Genomic DNA, 22569 nt, shown 5'->3' with positions numbered 1-22569 from the left:
GTGGAAGTACTGGAGCAGGGTTGGTTGATTTGATTGATTCAGTACTAATAAATGGATAGAAAAGTATTTTAGAGATCCTCAATTATTGTAAAAAATGTGGATTTTTACTCAGATGACCCTATAACATAGAGGAGTCAATACAGCACTGAGATTTTGGTTTATATGAGTTAAATCTTATACTTCACCCAAAGTTGTTAAGTTATATTTGCCATAAAACCTGATTTGTAACAATCTTCTGTGACACAGATGCTACTGATGGCTGTAATGTTGGGCTCCAATAGTTTAATAGTAACGTGATTGTTCTACAAGGCGACACAAGAATCATATGTCAACCAATGGTCACATATATCAGAAAAAAGGAAACTCCTGTCACAATGGAAGCTAATAATTCTCCAAACTGGAATCATATTTTTTAGCTAGAAGCTATTCAGTAAATAAATGATATTGCAATCTATTTATAACCAACCCCTACTTCAACACAATCTTTCCTTTGGAAAAACTGTTTCTTGTTGATACTCAATGTATACAAATAACTACAACAGGACAAATACTATAAGAAATCATGCAAAGTGCTTTGGGAAAGCAGAAATGAGAGTAATAACTTTTTTTTTGTGGGGGTGAAGAAAGCTTCAGGAAATTAGGAAATGTTCAGAATTAAGAATAGATTCAGCCTGGGTCTTGAAGGACAAGTAGGACATTACCATATAAACAAAGAGAAGGAGTGGCATCTAAGCAGAGTAAAGTGACTGAAAAAGTATGAGGAGACAGGGAAGATCATAGGGTATTCAGGCAACTGAGACTAAATGAAATTACCAGAGCAAAGGGTATTTTGAGGAGTTATTATTTAAAAGGGCCCTGCTATAAAGGACCAACGTGCCATGCTTGAGCCCATTGTTGGTATTCAATAAGTATTTAGTGTTCAATAAAAAAATATTTAAAAAGGAATCTCAAAAGCAATGAGAATCCTTTAAAGTCTTTTCAGTAGGGGAATATCTTGATTAGGTTGAATTTTAAATGAATCAAAGAAGAAAAAGAGTGGAAACTAGGAGACTACTTAAAAGCCTTTTGCAACTCTTCAAAAAATAAGTCATGTAGTCCATCGCCTCCTTGTATAGGTGAGGAAGCTATGATACCAGAGAAGTCAAGTGGTTTGTTCAAGGTCTCAAGAACTGGTTAGTAGCAAAATTAGTTTATGCCCTATGTCCAAACATATTTTCTACTATATTTCCTTACCTGCAGATTTATTCTTCACTGCCTAAGACTCGAGGTATCTGTAAGAGGATTTCCATTGTAATGGTGCAGTGGTGCAATGACACTAGTCATTGCAGACAGGACTAACTTGTTAATATTGTTTAAGCAAGATTTTTGCATTTTGTAGTCATTTTCAGGGAGATATAATTTGATTCTTGGTATATTAAAAATGAATTTGACATACAAATCAGCAGACCAAAGTAACTTACTGTGTCTGATTAGCTGTTTTTAAATTGTTGCTTATTTTTTTTTTAAAGGCAAAAAAAAAACTAAGTGCTTATTTAACAACAAAAAATCCCCTTTACATTTTTTTAAAGGTATTATTTTCTCTCACCTATGAAACTTTCTGACCATAAAGTCAGTGCCTAATCACTAATGATTCCCAGCATTCTTTCTTTATCCTTGCTTCTTTTCATTTTTCAATTCTTAATCCCTCCTTTCACTTCCCCCCTGTATTACAACAACTAACAGCTGCCAAGAAAGTGGATTAGGTCATATATTCAATCAGGAGGTTTTCCTGTTATTCAAGTCACTTTCTTAGTATTCTGAAACTAAAAAATAGTTATGGTTTTTGCCTCAAAAAATTCAGTTAGACTTATATTTTATTATTTGAAGGTTGGGTAGCAAGAAGCAGGTCTAAACTTACAAAAGCAAAGCAGTCATTTTGGATCTTCAACTCCGTATTTCTGTCTTGAGCTGTTTTCATTTTGATAATACATCTGAACACTCTTCTCTAACTGACTGATAATCAGTCTGTATTGTTCTACCTCACTTTGTAGACAATTTGTCATCCCATATCTACAGCTGCAGGATCAGTGGGACCCATACTGGTGGAGAAAACCATGCAGTCTCTCCATTAGGAAAGGAGAATCAGACTGAAGACTCCTGGCTTGCTTTGATTTCTAATAATAGGCTGGTCTCACTGGGCCCAGGCTGTTCTAAATCTAGAGTAGTTCTGAAATACTGAGTGTGAAATAGGCAATGGTAGAAATTCTTAGGACCCCTGTAAGACAAATCAAAATTCCTTCTAGTATTCTTTTCTCCCATCATTTCCTGCACTGTGCTAGGCCAAATCCAATCTCTTAAGGACCATTTCCTACATGCAACCATTGAGTGCACTTTGGCCCCAGCATAGCTTTATAAATCTCACTAGATAACTGTGGGAACTCCATCCATGAATCATAGTATCAATGGTCTGCAGCTCAGAAAGCACAAAAGAACAAAATAAAAGTTTGAAAACTTACAGCTTTCTCTGCCAGATATTTTTTTGCCAAATATCTTAGACTTCTTTGTGTTGCTGTAACAGAATGCCACAGACTGGTAATTTATAATGAACAGAAATGTATTTGGCTCATGGTTCTGGAGTCTGGAAGTCAAAGAACACGGCCAGCATCTGATGAGGACCTTCATGCGGCATCATTCCATGGCAGAAAATAGAAGAGCAAGAGAGGGTGATAGCATGTGAGAAAGTGCCAAACTTGATTTTATAAAAAACCCACTTCCAGGCCAGGTGCAATGGCTCACACCAGTAATCCCAGAGCTTTGGGAGGCCACAGCAGGAGAATCGCTTGAGCCCAAGAGTTTGAGACCAACCTGGGCAACACAGGGAGATACTGTCTATACAAAAAATGAAAAAGTTAGCTAGGAGTGGTGGCGCGTGCTTTGTAGTCCCAGCTACTTAGGAGGCTGATGTGTGAGGATTGTTTGAGCCTGAGAGGTCAAGGCTGCAGTGAGCTGTGATTGCACCAGCGTATTCCAGCCTGGGCAACAGAGCAAGTCCCTGCCTCTGAAAAAAGAGAAAGAAACCCACTCCCACAGCATTAATTAATTAATTCATTCATGAGGGCAGGTGCCTCATGACTTAATCACCTTCTAAAAGTCCCATTTCTAAACACTGTTGCATTGGGGATTAAGTTTCTAACACATAAATTTTGGAGGACACATTCAAAACATAGCACTAAATATTCATTGGGAACTCATGTACTTGGAATACCTACTGGCAAAAAAAAAAAAAAAAGAAAGAAAGAAAAAAGAAAAAAGAAAAAAATTCCATATTCCGTGTTCCCATAATTGTGGTTTATATTTAGTGAAGCATCAAATGAGCATGAGAAAGAACTATTTTTTTTATTTACACAAAACTTGACCCTAAAATATTTAACCAACAGAAGTAGTACTAATAAAATTATTCTATGAAGTAATTTTTAATGAAGCAGAGTTTATTCAAGTCACGTTCTCTGCAAATAAAAATGGACAGCAATAAACGAAAACAAAGATAGAAAGAATAACTGTGTTCTCGATATCTCCCCTAAAGTTCACAATCTCTACACCTGTTCCTTTCATCTTCTGGTGATGTTAATCTTCTGTTTATTTTGCGCTTTAAATCTAAGCACATGTGGATTACCCAGAGATTGCCCTCTGAAAGTCAGTCTACACCTGTCCTTTCTTACCTCACAAAAAGTAATGGAAAAAAAAGTGTGTGTGTGTGTGTGTGTGTGTGTGTGTGTCCTGTTGGTGGTAGTGTTGGTGGTTAAAAAGCAATTTGGGACTTCCTCTTTGAACAGTTGCCTTTTCCTCTCACACAAGGAAGATTTCATTTTGTTTGAGACGAGAAACCAAACCACACACCAAAGAGAGGGGTATGATGGCTAAGAAGCCCCCAAAACCAGCCCCTCGCAGGATCTTCCAGGAAAGGTTAAAGATTACTGCTCTACCTTTGTACTTTGAAGGTTTTTTATTAGTCAAGCGGTCAGGATACCGGGTGAGTCTATAGATGTTAATGTTAAACCTAAGACTTCTGTTTTAATTTAATATTTATTTCATGGTGATGTGATGTGTTAAGACCTCCTTGTTTCTGTTGAAATTAAATCATCTTCTCTTCTTTGAGCTCAGAAAAATGATTCCAATTTTCCATAATTTAAATACAATGCCTGGCTTAAACCTGTATGTATACACATATATAATATGTATAATAACAGAAGTTGTAATATTAAGGCACTAATATAAAAGTCAATAAGCTAAATTTCCAAATAATTTATTTAAATATCACAAAAGATTTTGGCTTGGGAGATAAAATGTTTCTTGTATTTTTCTCCACAATTTATTGCCATGCTTCAATGATGACATGTACCATTAAGATAAAATGATATCATGATTAAAATTAAACCTGCTCCTGTTCTGAGTCATTTGAAGTTTATAATGATCAAATTATTAAAAATGGCTTTTGTAAAAATTGTTAAAATGACAAAGTTCATACTGTTTAACATTATATATAGTTATGTGTTCTAAAATACTATTCAAGATACTGACTTTTAATTTTTGGGGTACTACTGTGGGTATTAAGTACACTAAGCTACATAAATACCTTTGCTCTAAGAAAATCCATGAAGCATTCTGTATTTTTAAATGTAATAATTAAAACTTATAGTTAGTTAAAATCATTACTTTTAAAACAGTAATTATGGATGACTTGAAATAAATTAGAGAAATAAGCCCAAAATTGCCTGTTATTAAAGAAAAAAATCATTAACTTAGGTCAAATTTTATGAAATTGTATACTGACTAAAACAAGAAAAATTTTAAGGTTTTCAGAAATTCCATCAGAAATGTTTAATGATGCTAAAATATATTTTCTGAGGATTTATGAATACTTGTGGAAAAATTATATATATGAAAAATCTATAATAGCATATTCACATTTCTTACATATATAATCAGATCATTTACTATTTGAGAGTAAAGACATGGTAATTTGTATTCTGTTATGGATGTTAAACATGCATAAATAATTACCTTTCAGTTATATTAGAATTTTTTAGATTGATCCTATATGCTTTTAATGTAAATTCAATCTTGTCACCACAGGTAAGCCACATAGTCACACTTTGCCAGGAAAGGGAAGTTGAGAAAAAAAAATTCTAATTAGTAATTTAAATCGGGTTGTTCATTGAATGTTTTCCAAGGTATTTATAATAACTGTTTATGATAGCAGTTTTTTTTAAATGCTTAAAGAAGACATGTCATTGGTATGGTTAGCAGAAAGAATAAGAATTTTAGAGTGTCTTTATCTGATGGTTTTGCCACTTATAGCTTGTGATCTTGTGCAAGTTACTCAATCTCCTTGAGACTGTTTCAACTATAAGATAGAGAGTATACTACTTGCTACTTGCCTCCTAAGGTACATTCTAGGATTCAGTAGGTGTTCAATCAATTTATTCACTCAACATTTATTGTGTGCCTCCTATGCACCAAGCATCACTCATTTCTGGAGAATATGGAAAAAAACACAAAGATTTTATTTTCAAGAGGCTTAATATAGTAGGAATGATGTCTTCCTTACCAAATTTCTACTCTTTACCTTCTCTTAGAAAGCATTCTTTGAAGCAGAATGAATACCTATAGGCATAAATATTTCCAATGAAATTAACTTGTGTTTCTATTTGAATTTATAGTAAAGTGTCTTTGTGTGTGTGTGTGTGTGACAGTGTCTCCTCTGTTGCCCAAGCTGGAGTGCAATGGTGCAATCACTAGTCATGCAGCCTTGACATCCCCGGCTCCGGTGATTCTCCTGCCTCAGCCTCCTGAGTAGCTGGGACTACAAGCGCATACCACACCCGGCTAACGTTTGTATTGTTTATAGAGACAGGGTTTCATCACGTTGTTCAGGCTGGTCTCAAACTCCTGGGCTCAAGCAACCTGCCCACCTTGGCCTCCCAATGTGCTAGAATTACAGGCATGGGCCTCTGAGTTAGACCACAAAGTACCTTTTACTTGTATGTCAGGGAGAAGAGAGCAAGAGGATGACAATAATACCTACTTATGTGGTGGTTTCAGGGATTAAAGGGATAGCATATGTAAAACACCTGGCTCACACTAAAGGTTAGATTCATTCTCTTACCCTTTCATCACTTATCATACTCTTATTCAGGTACTAAAATTAGTTTGAGGTCTGCAAGTAATATGACTCCAAGGAGAGTGAGCATGGTGATAATTAGAGTACTTGAAAATAGAAGCTATGAGAAAAATCTAAGGAAAATAAGTGGAATTTCCAAGCAATTGGCAGCAAAGTGCCAGGGAATCTTTGAACAGAAGGTGAGCCAAAGGTATATAGCCAAGTAATCTTTGGAGCTGATTGGCTAGAGGAAGGTGAGAGGCTCTGCAGAATGTAAAGTTGGGTCTCTGCCAAAGTCATTCAGAACATTTAAACTAGAAAAAATATAACTGAAGAGTAACCTGGTCTATAAAGGCATTAAATGCTGAGAGGTGCTTCTTAGCTATTTTTTGTGGGGCACTTTTAAGTATTTAAAGAGCTTTTCCCCAGGAAAATGTAACAACGTATACCATTTTGCATGCAATTCTAGAAGGTTTCTAAATCTGAGGTCAAGAACCCATGAAAAACACATAATCTTTATGGAAAAGATAATGTGGGAAGATTTATTTAAGCCACAGCACTAGGATTCTGAATTAACCAGGAAGATGTGTTTATTATCAAAGCTGTTAAATGCCACAGTGGAATACCATTGGCATCGCAGTTCTTACAAATGGGAAAATTTCTCATTTTTTCTGGGACCGTTTGAAAATAAGAGAGAGTGTGGGTGGGCCGGGAGCGGTGGCTCATGCCTGTAATCCCAGCACTCTGGGAGGCCCAGGTGGGCGGATCACGAGGTCAGGAAATGGAGACCAACCTGTTCAACATGGTGAAACCCCGTCTCTACTAAAAATACAAAAATTAGCAGGGCATGGTGGCACGCACCTGTGGTCCCAGCTACTCGGGAGGCTGAGGCAGGAGAATCACTTGAACCTGGGAGTCAGAGGTTGCAGTGATCCGAGATCGCGCCACTGCACTCCAGCCTGGCAATAGAGCGAGACTCTGTCAAAAAAAAAAAAAAAAAGAAAGAAAAGAAAAAGAAAGAAAATAAGAGATAGTTTGGGCAACGTCTCATAATTTCTTCAATCTGTGACGTGCTAAAGTAAAAAAAAAAACAGTGTGTGTTGGCCGGGCCCGGTCCCAGCTATTCGGAAGGCTGAGGCAGGAGAATCGCTTGAATCCGGGAGGCGGAGGTTGCAGTGAGCCAAGATCGTGCCACTGCACTCCAGCCTGGGTGACAGAGCGAAACTCCGTCTCAAAAAAAAAGGAAATTTTTTAGGGCTGTCTAAGTTGTGCTCACACACAGTTCTCTATGGCAATAATCTCCAAATTTTAAAATAACACACTCCTTTCAGGAAAACATTTTGAGCACAGATCCCTAATATAAGAATATTAATTCAGCCAGGCGTGGTGGCTCACGCCTGTAATCCCAGCACTTTGGGAGGCCGAGGCGGGCGGATCACGAGGTCAGAAGATTGAGACCATCCTGGCTAACAAGGTGAAACCCTGTCTCTACTAAAAAAAAAAAAAAAATACAAAAATTAGCCGGGCGAGGTGGTGGGCGCCTGTAGTCCCAACTACTCAGGAGGCTGAAGCAGGAGAATGGCGTGAACCCAGGAGGCGGAGCTTGCAGGGAGCCGAGATTGCGCCATTGCACTCCAACCTGGGCAACAGAGGGAGACTCCATCTCAAAAACAAAAAAAAAAGAATATTAATTCATTTGGAAATTATAAATATATATATTCCCGTACTATTAATCCATGTAAATTATTTGATATATAAAAAATGAATTAAGAAATATGAAATAAAATATAATTAAATATTCTAAAATTTTCTCTCCCAATGGATCATCTTGCACACCTTTGGAATTTATGCATCCCATTTTGGAGACCACTATACAACATTCTTCCTTAGGTAAATGTACTTTACTTGCTCACAAAAACAAAGAATGAGAGCTTTTTATTGGGGACAGGGGAAGAGAAACTTAACTGGAGCTTGCATTGTAATTCATTTTTGCTAGTTAATTCATTTTTGCTAGTTATATTAATGAGAAAAGAGCACTGGGAAGTCAAGAGATAAAAGTATCAGTCCAATTCTAGAATTTGGGCGATTCCTTCACATTTTTAAATCTGTTCTCTCCTTTCTAAAAAGAATAATTACTCTCTTGCATAGCTGAATAGGTTGCTCCAATGACTAAGTGGACTATATAATAATGAATGCAACCTTTTGAGGTATAACATATAATGGATACCATTCTAGGCTCTTAGTGTTCTGTCACTGTGATCCTTACAGTAACTCTTCTGGTAGAAATTATTTTATTCACTTCACAAATGAGTGAGTAGGTGGGGCATGCTGGCTCATCCCTGTAATCCCAGCACTTATGGAGGCCAAGGCAGGAGGATTGCTTGAGGCCAGGAGTTGGAGATCAGCCTAGGCAACATAGCGAAACCCCATTTCTACAAAATCAAAAAATTAGCCAGGCGTGGTGGCACACCCTGTATTCCCAGCTACTCGGAAGGCTGAAGTGGGAGGATCACTTGAACCCAGGAGTTCGAGGCTGCAGTGAGCTATGATTGCATCACTGCACCCCAGCCTGAGCAACAGAGCGAGACCCTGTCTCTCTAAAACAACAACTCCAAATAAACAAATGAGTGAGTTCTGGCCGCAGGGGTTATTCAAGGTTCCTCTTCCATTAAGGAGGCTAGCTTGGATTTGATTGTGATGCACTTGACTATGCTGCTTCTCAAACTCAAATTCTAATTCCATTTGATTGTAGGTTTCCTAGTTAAGCTAGTGATAAATTCAGAAGTCTTATTTCAGCCTCTTTTCTTACATCAATGATTTCACACAAACGATTGTGAAAAAAAAAAAAGAAATTTGTGCTTCATTCCAAAGATATGTCCTTCCAAATTAATTTTTTTAATTTTTAAGTATTTCTCTAGATATGAATAGGTACCTAGATGTGGTTTATTGAGATTGATATTTATAAATGACTCAGATTATGTGTGTATTTATTACATCTTATCGAAATGAAATCAAGATTGTGACCTGTAAGTCTCTGCATACTGAATATAAGTTTGGTCTGTCCTTAGGTTTGCAGCTGTGGTTGCAGTTCACATGGTCTAATGCTATTTGTAACCTTACTTTTCCTCCAGGGCTGCCTTTGCTTTCAGCTCAGTGCCTTTATACTTGCTTTTCCCCCCATTTAATAAATCCTTAATCCTTTCCACAAGTATATACGTTTGCTTACCTGTAAAACTCCCATTTTCCCCTATTTAAGTTTACCCAATTCATATCATTCTTTTGAGACTGAACACCTCTATAATTTTTCTCGATAGTGCAATGGAGGTCTGCATGTACATACAGAGGGAATTCAATAAACCTTTACTGGCTATCAGTAATACTAGTTTTTATACCTTATGGCAGGGTAATACTGTAGTTATGAGGCTGATTAGGAAGATGAACAGAGTGGTAGGCTTTGACTTCAGGGTTTTCTCTTGTATTTTTTTCCTCCAGGAATCATACAATCCTGGAGTTGGACTAGATCTTAGAAGCCATACTTTAGTAAAATTGCACAAATGACACTTTGGGAGGCTGAGGCGGGTGGATCACTTGAGGTCAGGAGTTCGAGACCAGCCTGGCCAACATGGTGAAACCCTGTCTCTACTAAAAATACAAAAATTAGCCAGGCATGGTGGCATGTGCCTGTAATCCCAGCTACTTGGGAGGCTGAGGTGGAAGAATGGCTTCAACCTGGGAGGCAGAGGTTTCAGTAAGCAGAGATCAAAATCACACCACTGCATTCCACCCTGGGTGACAGGAGACTCCATCTCAAAACAAACAAACAAACAAACTACACAGATGATAAAGTTCTCGGAACAATATGCATTTCTCTACATTCCCATCTCCTCCTGCACTGTTCCTCACCTGCTTCCCAGCTCCAAAAAACAGGAGAGCCTTGATTTACTCCTTTCATTGCAGAGGTTTACCATTAATGCAGGGTGGGGAAGCCTTAAAAAGAGTTGGTCGGATAAGCAAAGAAACAAAACAACTTGCAAGATAAATTTTAATTATTTTGTTATGTAATTATAGGTCAGATTGAGAAAGTACAAGTTTTTTTTAACAGAGTGAAAAAAACTAGTCACTCCCATATGGTTTTTTACAGAACGGCTATCTGATCACAGTGCTAGTATATATTAGCAACTTCTCAAGCCAGATTTCTCAATGGATTTTTAAATCTCTTTATTTAAGAAAACATGAAAGGGTGATTTTACATAGGAATGACAATGGGTTTCATTATTCTGGTTTAGAAAATATTTCCTCCTTCTCATACATATTACCATTGAAGGAGATCTATTTTAGAAATTTTTAGATACTGCTATCACACCGACACATACAAATCACCACATGGAAGAAGTATTATGTGGCTAATAAAAAATGCAAAGTTCTTGCCAATAATGTGAGTGTCGAGGCAATGCTCTTCTTTTTCTTTTCTTTTCTTTTTTTAAAGTGCCTAACATTTGTTAAATACTTGCTATGTCCCAGGTCTTAGGTGCTTTACACACGTACATTATTAGTCCATTCAATTATTCAACAACTCTATGGAGCAATAGCAGGAGGTGGTGTTGTGTTTATGGGGTACTCCTATTTTTGGGTACTCCTATTTTTGGTTCCTTAAAGTAAACTCTCATATAGGAGACACAATAATAATTATTATTATTCAGCGTCTTTTGATATATTCCGAACTTATACAACTATCACCAGTATCTAATTCCACAACATTTTCATAATTTCAAAAAGAAGCTCCATGGGCAGTCATACCCACTTCTCTTTCCCCCTCAACCCAACTGCTTTTTTTTTTTTTTTTTTTTTTTTTTACGAGACAGAGTCTTTCTCTGTCGCCCAGTCTAGAGTGCAGTGGTGCGATCTCTGCTCACTGCAACCTCCGCTTCCTGGGTTCAAGAGATTCTCCTGTCTCAGCCTCCCAAGTAGCTGGGATTACAGGCGCCCGCCACTACTCCGGCTAATTTTCATATTTTTAGTAGATACAGGGTTTCACCACATTGGCCAGACTGGCCTCGAACTCCTGACCTCAGGTGATCTTCCCGCCTCGGCCTCCCAAAGTACTGCGACAACAGGCATGAGCCACCGCGCTTGGCCCTCTTCCCTCTTTTTTACATTTTTTATATACTCTTTTATTAGAATTTTTCTTCTCCCAAGTTTGAAACCAGCCAGACACAGAAATCACACAAATGAAGATCAGTTAGTTACTTTTATTATTGACAAATTATCAATGTGCAGTTTAGATTTAAGGCCAAAACTGTGCTTATATTTTACTCCAGATTTGGGTAGCCTTGAGCTACATCAAGTCACTGACTCAGATTAAGAGCCACAAGCTGAACCTCTTGGAGGCCCTTTGCCACATGGCAGGGAACAGAGCAGTACACTCACTCTTTCCTGGTAGACTGAGCTGAGAGAGGACAGGAAGGGGCTGAGCTGAGCTTGCTGCCTCCCAAACACACCTATTAGATACTCAGTCCTACTCTCTGCAAAGGAAATAATTCACCCTGGCAGTACTGAGCAGAATAGATTCGAAAGTAGGTTGGACACGGTAGCTCATGCCTGTAATCCCTGCACTTTGGGAGGTTGAAATGGGCAGATCACTTGATGTCAGGTGTTAGAGACCAGCCTGCCCAACATGGTGAAACTCCGTCTCTACTAAAAATATAAAAATTAGCTGGGCATGATGGCACATGCCTGTAGTCCTAGCTACTGGGGAGGCTGAGGCAGGAGAATCGCTTGAACCCAGAGGGGAGCAGGTTGCAGTCAGCCAAGATCACGTCACTGCACTCTAGCCTGGGCCACAGAGTGAGTGAGACTTCCATCAAAAAATAAAATAAAATAAAAATAGAGTAGATTAATAGATTAGAAAGTATAAGAAAGTGGTAGGAAGACAGGTAAAGGGATACTGTTATAGCAATAACACTTTACATCCTAGATAAAAAGAAGGAAAGAAAAGACTTTGGATGGGGTTGAAATTAAGATGTGTTTTCTTGTCATTAAACTGCTTGACTCTGAGACGTATCAGGTATATATTGGGCATCTGGATTTCAGACAAGAGAGAGAATCTCTTTGCCTAGTTTTATAACTACTTCTTTGAGGACCATTTATTGGCTGATCCTTCAATAATATGCCCTTTTGAATTGTTCTTTTCTATGGTAATTTGTTCTTGGTTCAAGAGGCATCAGCAGGTTCATTGCATGTTATAACCAGTTCTCAACTGGGGGGAAGATAGAGTGAAAACACAGCAGGGCTTGAACAAAGATACCTTGTCCCAAGTTCCAATGTGCCCCTGAGGTTGATTGCTGCAGTCACACTACCAATTTGTTCAAGTCTTACTGTATGTACCTCTCTTTGAAATACGACTTTTCTGCTCATCCTATAAAGAGGCTGAATCTATTTCTCTAATCTTTATTTTATGTTTCAAAATTGAACTTACAGCAAACAATAATTTTATAGCCTTTGAATCTGGATTGGGTTATGTGACATGTGTTGGTAAATGTGACACAAGCAGAGGCTTAGAATAAGCTTGCCTATTGGGTTTTGCTCTCTCTTGTTCCTGGTAATCCTTCTGCCAGCATGTGTCAAGTCTAGGCTAGCTGACTGGATAAAAGAATGGATAGAGTAAGACTCCAGTTGTCCCTCCCTTCCCAGTCATTCCTGCTTTCCCAGCTAAGACCCTAGACAAGTAAGTGAGGCCACTTTAGACAATTCAGCCATAGCCAAGCAAGCCCAGATCAGAAAGGCCATCAGCCAACCATAGAATGGTGAGAAATAGAAATCATTTGCTTATTTTAGTCCACTAAGTTATAGGGTGACTTGTTACATGGGAGAAGCTAACTCATATATTATCTTATTAGGCATGAAGACAAAGAAAGAAAAGAGTTCTACCAAGAGCATAAGAAAAAAATGGTGATTGTAGTTCAAAATGAATTTAATCTTGAGCTTCCTGGTAGCCAGGGAATTAAAAGCAAAATTGAGTTATAGAGTTGTCATTATTTGAGAAAATAAGCATATAAATTCTGAAGAGTCGACAAACATTTTACTGGTTAAAAAACATAAAGGATATGTTAGTATTGAAGAGACACAAAATACCATAAGACAAAGTATCTTCACATGCACAATAAAAGAGAAAACCCTTTATATAACTTTCTTATATTAATCGCCAATATTATGATGGTTCAATAAGTTGTAAAACATCAGCTTATCAAACCATAAAGGAAGGAATGATTAACATGTTTATTAAAATAACAGGAATTTTTTAAAACACACTTTTGGGAAAAGCTGCATATGAAAGTAAATCTTTAGATGTGAAAGGATTTTATTTTTAAAACTTGCTTGCCATTCTTTTGTAATAGAGTCACTCTTCATATTTATTTAAATAAACTTAATTGAATGAAATGGGAGTTTAACTAGGTTATTTAAATATTTTAAACTTCAAAAGTCATATTTCTGTAGAATCTAGAGTAATATGAATGTATTAATAATTAAATATTCACCACATCAGTAAGATTTGGATTTTAAAGTTCAGCTTTGATGGTGTTAAATTATCAATTTCTCACATTTTCTTGATCTGTCAATAATATATACTATTTATTGAACCCCAACTATGAGCCATGTACTCTGCTAAGTGCTTTACATGTATTAATTCATTAAATTATTTCATCTGTCCTAGAAGGTAGCTATTATATGCCTTTCCTATGCTGGGCCCTTCACTGGTCCATCTGACATGTGTAAGCTTCCACTGAAATTGCATAAAAAGTCTTAAATCAATGAGGAAAGTTTTAGAAAATGAACTACTTAAACACAAATCAAATTACAGTGATGAGTCACTTAACAATAGGGATATATTCTCAGAAATGCATTGTTAGGTGATTTCATCATTGTGTGAACATCAGAGTATACTCATGCAACCACAGATGGTATAGCCTATTACACACCTAGGCTGTATGATATAGCCTATTGCTTCTTGGCTACAAACCTGTATAGCATGTTATTGTATTAAATACTGTAGGCAATTGTAACCCAATGATAAGTATTTGTTTATCCAAACATATCTAAACATAGCAAAAGCAGAGTAGAAATATGGTATAAAAGAAAAAATGGTATACCTGTATAGGGCACTTACCACAAATGGAGCTTGCAGGACTGGTAGTTTCTCTGGGTAAGTCAGTGAGTGGTAAGTAAATCTGAAGGCCTAGAATATCATCAGATACTACTGTAGACTTTATGAGCACTGTACACTCAGGCTACACTAAGTTTATAAAAAATGTTTTTCTTTTTCATTAACAAATTCATCTTAGCTTACTGTAACTATTTTACATTATAAACGTGTTTAATTTTTGACTCTTTTGTAATAACATTACCTTAAAACAAAAACATTGTACAGCTCTGCAAAAATATTTTATTTCTTTATATCCTTATTCTATAAGCTTTTTCTATTTTTAAAATTCTTTATTTTTTTTTTTTTTTTTACTTTTTAAGCTTTTTGTTTAAAACTAAGACACACATACATTAGCCTAGGCCTACGCAGGGTCAAGATTATCAATATCATTATCTTCCACCTTCATATCTTATTCCATTTTGTGTGTGTGTGTGTGTGAGATGGAATCTCGCTCTGTCGCCCAGGCTGGAGTGCAGTTGCATGATCTTGGCTCATTGCAACCTCTGCCTCCTGGGTTCAAGTGATTCTTCTGCTACAGCCTCCTGAGTAGTTGGGATTACAGGTGCACGTCACAATGCCTGGCTAATTTTTGTATTTTTAGGTAGAGATGGGGTTTTGCCATGTTGTTCAGGCTGGTCTGGAACTCCTGGCCTCAAGAGAGTCGCCCACCTCAGCCTCCCAAAGTGTTGGGATTACAGCGTGAGCCACCAGGCCCAGCCCCAGTGGATGGCCTTTAGGGGTAATAACATGCATAGAGCTGTCATCTCTATGATAGCAATGCCCTCCTTAGAAATACCTCCTGAAGAACGTGCTTGAGGCTGCTTCACAGTTAGTTATGTTTTTTCAAAGTAGAAGTAGTACACTCTAAAACAATGATTAAAAAGTATAGTATAGTAAGTACATAAACCAGTGACATAGTCATTTATTAATCATTAACAAGTATTATTTACTGTACATAATTATATGTCCTATATTTTTGTTTGACTGGAAATGCAGTAGGTTTGTTTGCCAGCATCACCACAAACACCTGAGTCATGCATTGTGCTACAACATTATGACAGTTGATAGGAATTTTTCAGCGCCATTGTATCTTATGGGACCACTATCATACAGGCGGTTTGTCATCGACCAAAAGATCTTTTTGTGGCACATGATGATTGTATATCCTTATCTGAAATGTTATACTAAAATAAATTTGAGAATGATTTAATCAAGTGGTGGCATGGGCCTGTAGTCCTAGCTACTCTGGAGGCTGGAGTGGGAGGATTGATTGAGCCCAGGAGTTCAAGGCTGCAGTGAGCCATGATTGTACCACTACACTCCAGCCTGGGTAACAGAGCAAGACTCTGAAAAAAGAAAGAAAAGAAAAGAAAAAGAGAGAAGGAAAGAAAGAAAGAGAAAGGAAGGAAGGAAGGAAGGGAGAAAGGAGGGAGGAAGAAAGGAGGGAGGGAGGAAGGAAATAAAATGTTAAGCCTGGTATGGTGGCATATGCCTATAGTCCCAGCTACTTGGAGAGGAAGCTGAGGCAGAAGAATTGCTTGAGCCCAGGAGTTGGAGAGTCCAGCCTGGGGGACATATTGAGACCAGAGAACCTATCTCAAAAAATGAAAAGAATTAAATGTAAAATTAAGCTATAAAAATTAGAATTATCCAGGATAAAGAAGACTTCTTATATCACACAAGCAATTAAGAAAGTTACAAAGGATAATATTATTAGAAAAATAGTTGAATATACACTAATGAAATAATGTTTATGATTTCTTTCCCACAGGAGTATGAGCATTACTGGACAGAGTTGAGAGGAACTACTCTTTTCTTTTATACCGACAAAAAGAGTATAATAGTAAGTAAACATGTTGAGCTGATTCCATTATTTCCCAATATACCCTTGTCACATAGCATATTATTCATTTTGGATTTTCTGCCATCCAAGGATAAAGATGCTCTGGTAAAATTAATTCAAAAAATAAAGTTTAAATCTTTGGGGGCCGCCAATGATCACAAGAACGATGGTAAATTTTCCTGGGCAATTCTAAAGAAGATATTGACTCATGTTTTTTACTTTTCATTATTTTCTTTCTGATTCTGATAACTAAACTTAGTTAAAAAGTGAAAATTTTTGACAAGACATCTGCACATATATTGCTTAATACCAAGTGATAGCTTCAATTTCTCCCACTTTTTATCTTGCTGTAGCATGCAGTTATAATTGGAAAGGAACAAAATGATCTCCAGAGCATGCAAAGCCATTATTTAATTTTTCTGAAAAGACAAAAACATATTTCACAAAGCAGGACTTCTAAAGGCTTAAACATGAGAATAACAATAAAGGGATTCTGAGGTTTATTTATTCATATTAATTTCAAATTTTGATTGTATGTTTCATTTCTTCCAGGAATAAGATATAGTATTTTAGTGGCAAATGCTTACCTACCTTGGAACACTATAAGAGACTTTATGAGCCAGTAACTTGATTAAATATAAACATTCTGGATCTGGATACAGTAGCTCATCTAATAATTAGAACATCATTATTAGAAGCCAACATCTAATGAAAGAGACAGAAAAATAACCTGTGTAATGTAGAATGTTTTCAAATGCCATAATAAATTTTACAAAATTAATTTCTCTTTTGTGCATTCCAGTTTCCCACTGATGTCAGTAAATATAAAAGAGCTTTTATTCTAACCTTTTCTATTGTACAGTAAGTGAGAGAGCTAATAATTGTTGCTCACTTACTACATGGCAAGAGGCAGTAAAGCTTAATAATCGAGAGCCTGGTCTGTTCGGACAGCCTGCCTGGGTGTTTGTCTTAGCCCTGCCACTGTTAACTGCGGAATCTTGGGCCAGTTACCCGACCTCTCTGTGTCTCAGTGTTATCAGACAGGAAACTGGTAGGAAACAGAAAACATCTCAAATTGGGCAATTTGAAGAGAATTTAATGAAGTTTTAATAAATATGCAAAGCAATGAACAGGGTGTAGGAAAATTACAAAGATAGTACAGAATCCTGAGGCTAAAATAGTGTTCATTACCATGCCTAGGACTGAGAGGAAAGAGTGGGAAAGTAGTGTGAATTGTATGGAGATGACTGCCTTAAGGAGAGTATGATATTTGACTGAGGGAGCAACTGCGTAGGGTAATAAATACCCACCCTCACTCTTCTGATCTCCTGCCACTGTTCTCCAGTGGTCCAACCCAATAGGAACTCAAAGGGTACGGAGCCCCTTGATGTTGTCCATACAGGTCTCTCTCCTGCTGCAGAGTGTTGGGTGGTGAAGGAATAAAAGTGAATCTAAAAGAGCAAACAAAAGATCTCCAACACAGTCTTCAAATCTCTAAAATCAGAATAAAAATAGTAGTCCATTTTATAAGGTTCTCAAAATAACTAAATGAGATAGTACATGTAAGGACCTAAGAGAGTAGCTGGCACATAGTAAGCATTCAGGCATTTTACGTGCATTGCCTAACTTAATTCTCACAACTCTGCAGAATGGGTGCTATTTTAATTCTGGCTTTATAGATGAGATTAGTGAAGTTTAAAGATTAAGAATTGTACAAGGTTAGATAGCTAATACGAAAGGTAAAATCCAGGTCTTGCTCCTAAGCCAGCCTTCTTCATCACCATGCCATGAGGAAATTGTTATAATGAAATGTCTCAGAATTGCCCATCTACCAATTTTTGTTAAGAGTATACAGACCTTTTGGGAACTTTTTAAAGTGATAGTCTCAGAAGGAAGCACTGGGATAGACAAGATGAGAAGTGTAGATTTTTGTCTTACAAAAGGGAAGAATTTAAAGCTGCCTTTAAATATGTGAAAGGCTGTCAGGAAGTCGTGTGAAAGGGTCACTGAATTTGTTTCATGTTATTCCAGAAAGAAGAGATTAGGACAACGGATGAAAATTGGAGGAAAGTTGTGGCTTAATACAAGAAAAAACTTGCTAGTAGGCAGAGGTGCTCAGGAAGCATGAGTTCCATGTTAGAGATGTTTGAACACAGACTGGATGACTAATGAAAGGATACCCTGGCAGAGATGCCATCAGATGTCAGTGAGGTTAGACAGATGACCTTTAAGCCTCTTCACAAGATACAAATAAAAACAAAAAGACATGACTTCCTTTCCTCTAATCAATGGATCAGGCTACTGCCCTCTAACTAACTGCCATCTCTTCCTCTGTTGCTTCCTCCTTTGTTGCAGCAAAACTCACTGAGCTTGATCTAGACAATCCCTCAGAAAAAAGATTTCTGTTTAATTTTAGATTCTTTCTTCCTTTGAACCTCCCTTCCATATTTTTTGAATGTATTTATTTTTAAAATTGACATATAAAATTGTTTATCATGATGTTTTAAAGTATACACACATTGTGGAATGGTTAAATTGAAAATAACTAGGCCAACTCAAACTTTCTCTCAAACTCATCAATATAGAAATAGCTTTGGAAAAAAATTATATACCTATTTTTATGTCCTGCTTAGAAAAATAAGACTTACAGATATACAGTAAAATAAGTCATATTGGCTACAATTGAAAGAAACATAAAAGGAGATAAAAAGAACTCAAGAATGAGGCTAATTTAGTAAAAATATATATATCATAAAAACCCTACTATACTTACTACAGGTAGTTCTTTCTACTACTAGAAGACAAGCCCGTTGCATATAGAGAGTGGAAATTGACCAATTTCTCAGAAGAAATATTTTTATTATACTTGGATAGGGTAGGAATTTCTTAATAGGATTGCCATAATCAGTGGTGTGTAGTAAATGCTGAATAGCTTTCGGGAAAAAACTATGAATATATATATACATGAACTTGTTATAAATATTACTGATATGAACAATGTATAGTACACAATTAGAAAAATACACAGTAGTCTTTATTGTAATGTCCATACAGACAATTGATTCTCACAGAATGCTTTCCTTGATTTTTGCCTAACTCTTGCATTGGTAACCAACTGTCAATGTAATTCGATCATAATTTGACAAATGGAGATTTAAATGGTATTTAAATCTGCTCTTTCCATAATAAATTTATTATCATTAAATATGATATTTGACATGAATATTGTCTAATATTTTCATTTACATTAACGAGTAAAAAGAAAGTAAAATGATGTATGTCAAAACATCATGTATTTATTAAAATCAATAAATGTGAGCAATTTCTTTGCTGAATTAGATAATAGTTTTTGAATTCTGGAAGAATATTTTGTCAATTTTTGTTCTATTTAGAGTGAAACAGATTCAGACACAGCAAACCTATCTCATCTGCATATTAACATTTTTTCCTTTACTTTTTAAAGCCTACACCAAGGGCCAATAATCTGGATGATGGGCCAAATCTGGCCTATGGCCTGATTTTGTTCAGTTTTTGAGCTAAGAATGTCTCTATATGTTTAAAGTGTTTCTAAAGAAACAAACAAAAACGAAGAATGTACAACAGGCTGTATGTGTGCCTGAAGTATGGTAGGTACTGTTTGGCCTTTTGCAGAAAAAAAGTGCTGCCCCTGGACATCAACAAAATAATAAATCAAGCTTGATTTGTAAGTTTACCAATTTGCATGGTGTAAAATACTCTCACTGTGGCTGATTTCAACTTAACAGTATGACCTCACTGAACATGTAGTTGGGAAGAAAAGCACAGTAGCACAGTATTATATGGTATTTTCACCATACAGAAATGAAGATGTAAATAACCTTAAGAACACAGAGAACAGTAAAATATAGAAATAGAATATAACACATTTTGTTTTAATTATCTTTGCTTTGAATATAATTTATTTACTGGTATGTTTATATAATTCGATTTTTAAAATAATGGCTGTTTAACAACTTGCTTGCAAAATTCCTGAAAATTTAACAATTGGCTTTTGCAAACCTGTGTGAGCCAGGTTCAGCACACCACCACATAATACATACATAATACACCACCACATAATCCACATGTCCTCTGGGATTAGGAAAACCAGGATATCATACAAAGTACTAATTAGTTGAAAGGAAGATATTACTTATTTTGCTTCCTGCTAGAACTAATGTATATTACCCATGAAATAATGTAATGTGATCTTCCTTTATCTTTGCAGTATGTTGACAAATTAGACATAGTAGACCTCACATGCCTTACTGAGCAGAATTCAACTGAAAAGAATTGTGCGAAATTCACCCTTGTTTTGCCGAAAGAGGAAGTACAACTGAAGGTGAGCGAGGAGAAACAGTAGTCTGTAAAGGGTTGTGGTTATAAATAACATTCTTCACATCCAGTGGCTGAAGTAAAGAGAAATTGTAAGACAGGCTAAGTCTTACACTTTGTTAATATTTTTGCTTGCGTCTGGCCAAGACCTAGTTTTCTGAATTGGAATTTAAAAAGACGTGTTCACTTGTTTAGCATACAAGCGCCACGAAACCAGATACTCCTGCCCTCTGACAAAGTCAGGGATCCCACCTGGTTGGTGTTTGCTAAGGTTGTTCTTGAATCGGCATTCAAAATGAGCCAATAAAAGTCACCCAGTAACTACAGTAATAACATAAAGAGAACAACTTGCATTAAATAAGATATACTCGGAGACTTTTCCTGGGAGATTACTGACTGACCTTGAAAAGCACTGGTCTGAACTTCCGTGTAATAGGAATCGCCTGTACTAAGGAGATCGGACCCCCATCCCCCAACTCAAAACCTATATTTTAAGCAAGCTCCCCGGATGATTTGCAGATATGATAGTGAAGAGCACAGGATTGGTGTCAGATACTTGGGTCTGAATTTGGGCTGTTTTATTAGTTATTCATTCATTGTGATTATAGGCAAGTTACTTACCCTTTTTGTGTCTTTGTTTCTTCACCCGGAAGTAAGTTTTTTCTCAGATGAAACCCCCTCACCAAGGCCTACCTGGAGCACTTTATTACAGTGGCAACCTTTTTCTCCTCTCCTATGCCCTAGTTGCACTCCTAATCTCTCTTACCCTGCTGTACCTTTAATTTTTCTCATTTCTTTCTTTTCGACACTATAAAATTTACTATTATGTTTATTACTTATCATTCCTTGCTAGACTCTAAACTCCATGAGAACAAGGATTTTTGTTTCATTCCCTAATATAAACCAGTGTGTAGGATAGTGCTTAGCACTTAAAGGTACTTAGTAAATATCTGTTAAATGAACAAATCTATAAAACAATCAAACAAGCAAAAATAATAAGACCTTTTGCCAAGTTGCCTTGAAGGTTAAATCAAGTAATACCTGTGAAGTGCTTAAAATAGTAGCTACCACTAAAAGTGCTCAAAATATGTTGGCTGCAGTCTTGACCTCCCAGGCTCAAGCAACTTTCTCACCTTAGCCTCTCAAGTAGCTGACACCACCACACCAGGCTAATTTTTTGTATTTTTTGTAGAGACATGGTTTCACCATGTTGCCCAGGCTGTCTCAAACCCCTGAGCTCAAGTGATCCTCCCACCTCAGCCTCCCAAAGTGCTGAGACTACACGCATGAGCTACCAACCCTGACCTGGTATTGTTATTGTTAGTAATAACATAGTACTAGTATTTACAGCTAAGAATTGGAAGTTTCTACTATCAAATTTGGTTGTCCTGAATTTAAAGCCAGTCCATTTTAACTGCTAATGGAGAGAGTAACTGTGAATTGACATACTGCAAAAGTAAGTTTTCTAACATTTAATTTTTTTGAGTAAATTTGTACATGTTCATTTGTTTTAAGTAAGCAAACAGATTACAGCTGTATGTCTTCTGACAAAAGAAAATAGTATTGAAATATTTCATAAAAAATACACATTAGTAGTTGTAAGCCAAAAAAAGAAAATGAATTATTTTTTAGGCTCAGTCATAATTATTTATTTTATGCTCAATCACTCATGTATTTCCTTCTTTGGCTTTATCTGTTTTTGTCTTCAACTTTAGACAGAGAACACAGAAAGTGGGGAAGAGTGGAGAGGCTTCATTCTTACAGTAACAGAGGTAGGAAGCTCACTGCTTTTGATTGATTCTTTTTTTTTTTTTTCAACAAATATCTGCTGAACACCCTATGATCCATGCAGAGTGAAAGTGGCTGAAGATATAGCAATTGAAAAAGATAGACCTAAACTCTTGCACTTACTTATGAACATTATATTTTCATCAGGTGATGGAGGGAGAAAGTAAACAAGTAAACAGATGATCATTTCACATTGTGACAATTGTTATGAAGAAAATAAACAAGGCAATTCGCTAGGGAGTAACG

General features: G+C 36.6%; 1 protein-coding gene across 1 annotated transcript in view; it reads left to right on the top strand.

Moving 5' to 3' along the window:
- The first annotated feature begins 3806 nt into the window (after nucleotides 1-3806).
- STAP1 (signal transducing adaptor family member 1) overlaps nucleotides 3807-22569 on the top strand; it is a 48584-nt gene continuing 29821 nt past the window's right edge. The window contains exons 1-4 of the mRNA XM_004038733.5: nucleotides 3807-4009; nucleotides 16111-16182; nucleotides 20429-20542; nucleotides 22251-22307. Coding sequence (XP_004038781.2) covers nucleotides 3890-4009; nucleotides 16111-16182; nucleotides 20429-20542; nucleotides 22251-22307 — 363 coding nt within the window. The 5' untranslated portion in view covers nucleotides 3807-3889. The remainder of the gene's footprint in view (nucleotides 4010-16110; nucleotides 16183-20428; nucleotides 20543-22250; nucleotides 22308-22569) is intronic.

The sequence above is a fragment of the Gorilla gorilla genome, chromosome 3 (genome assembly GCF_029281585.2).
Source record: "Gorilla gorilla gorilla isolate KB3781 chromosome 3, NHGRI_mGorGor1-v2.1_pri, whole genome shotgun sequence".
Taxonomy (NCBI): Eukaryota; Metazoa; Chordata; class Mammalia; order Primates; family Hominidae; genus Gorilla; species Gorilla gorilla.
The sequence above is the reverse complement of the archived record's forward strand: the minus strand, read 5'-3'. Positions and strand labels throughout refer to the sequence as shown.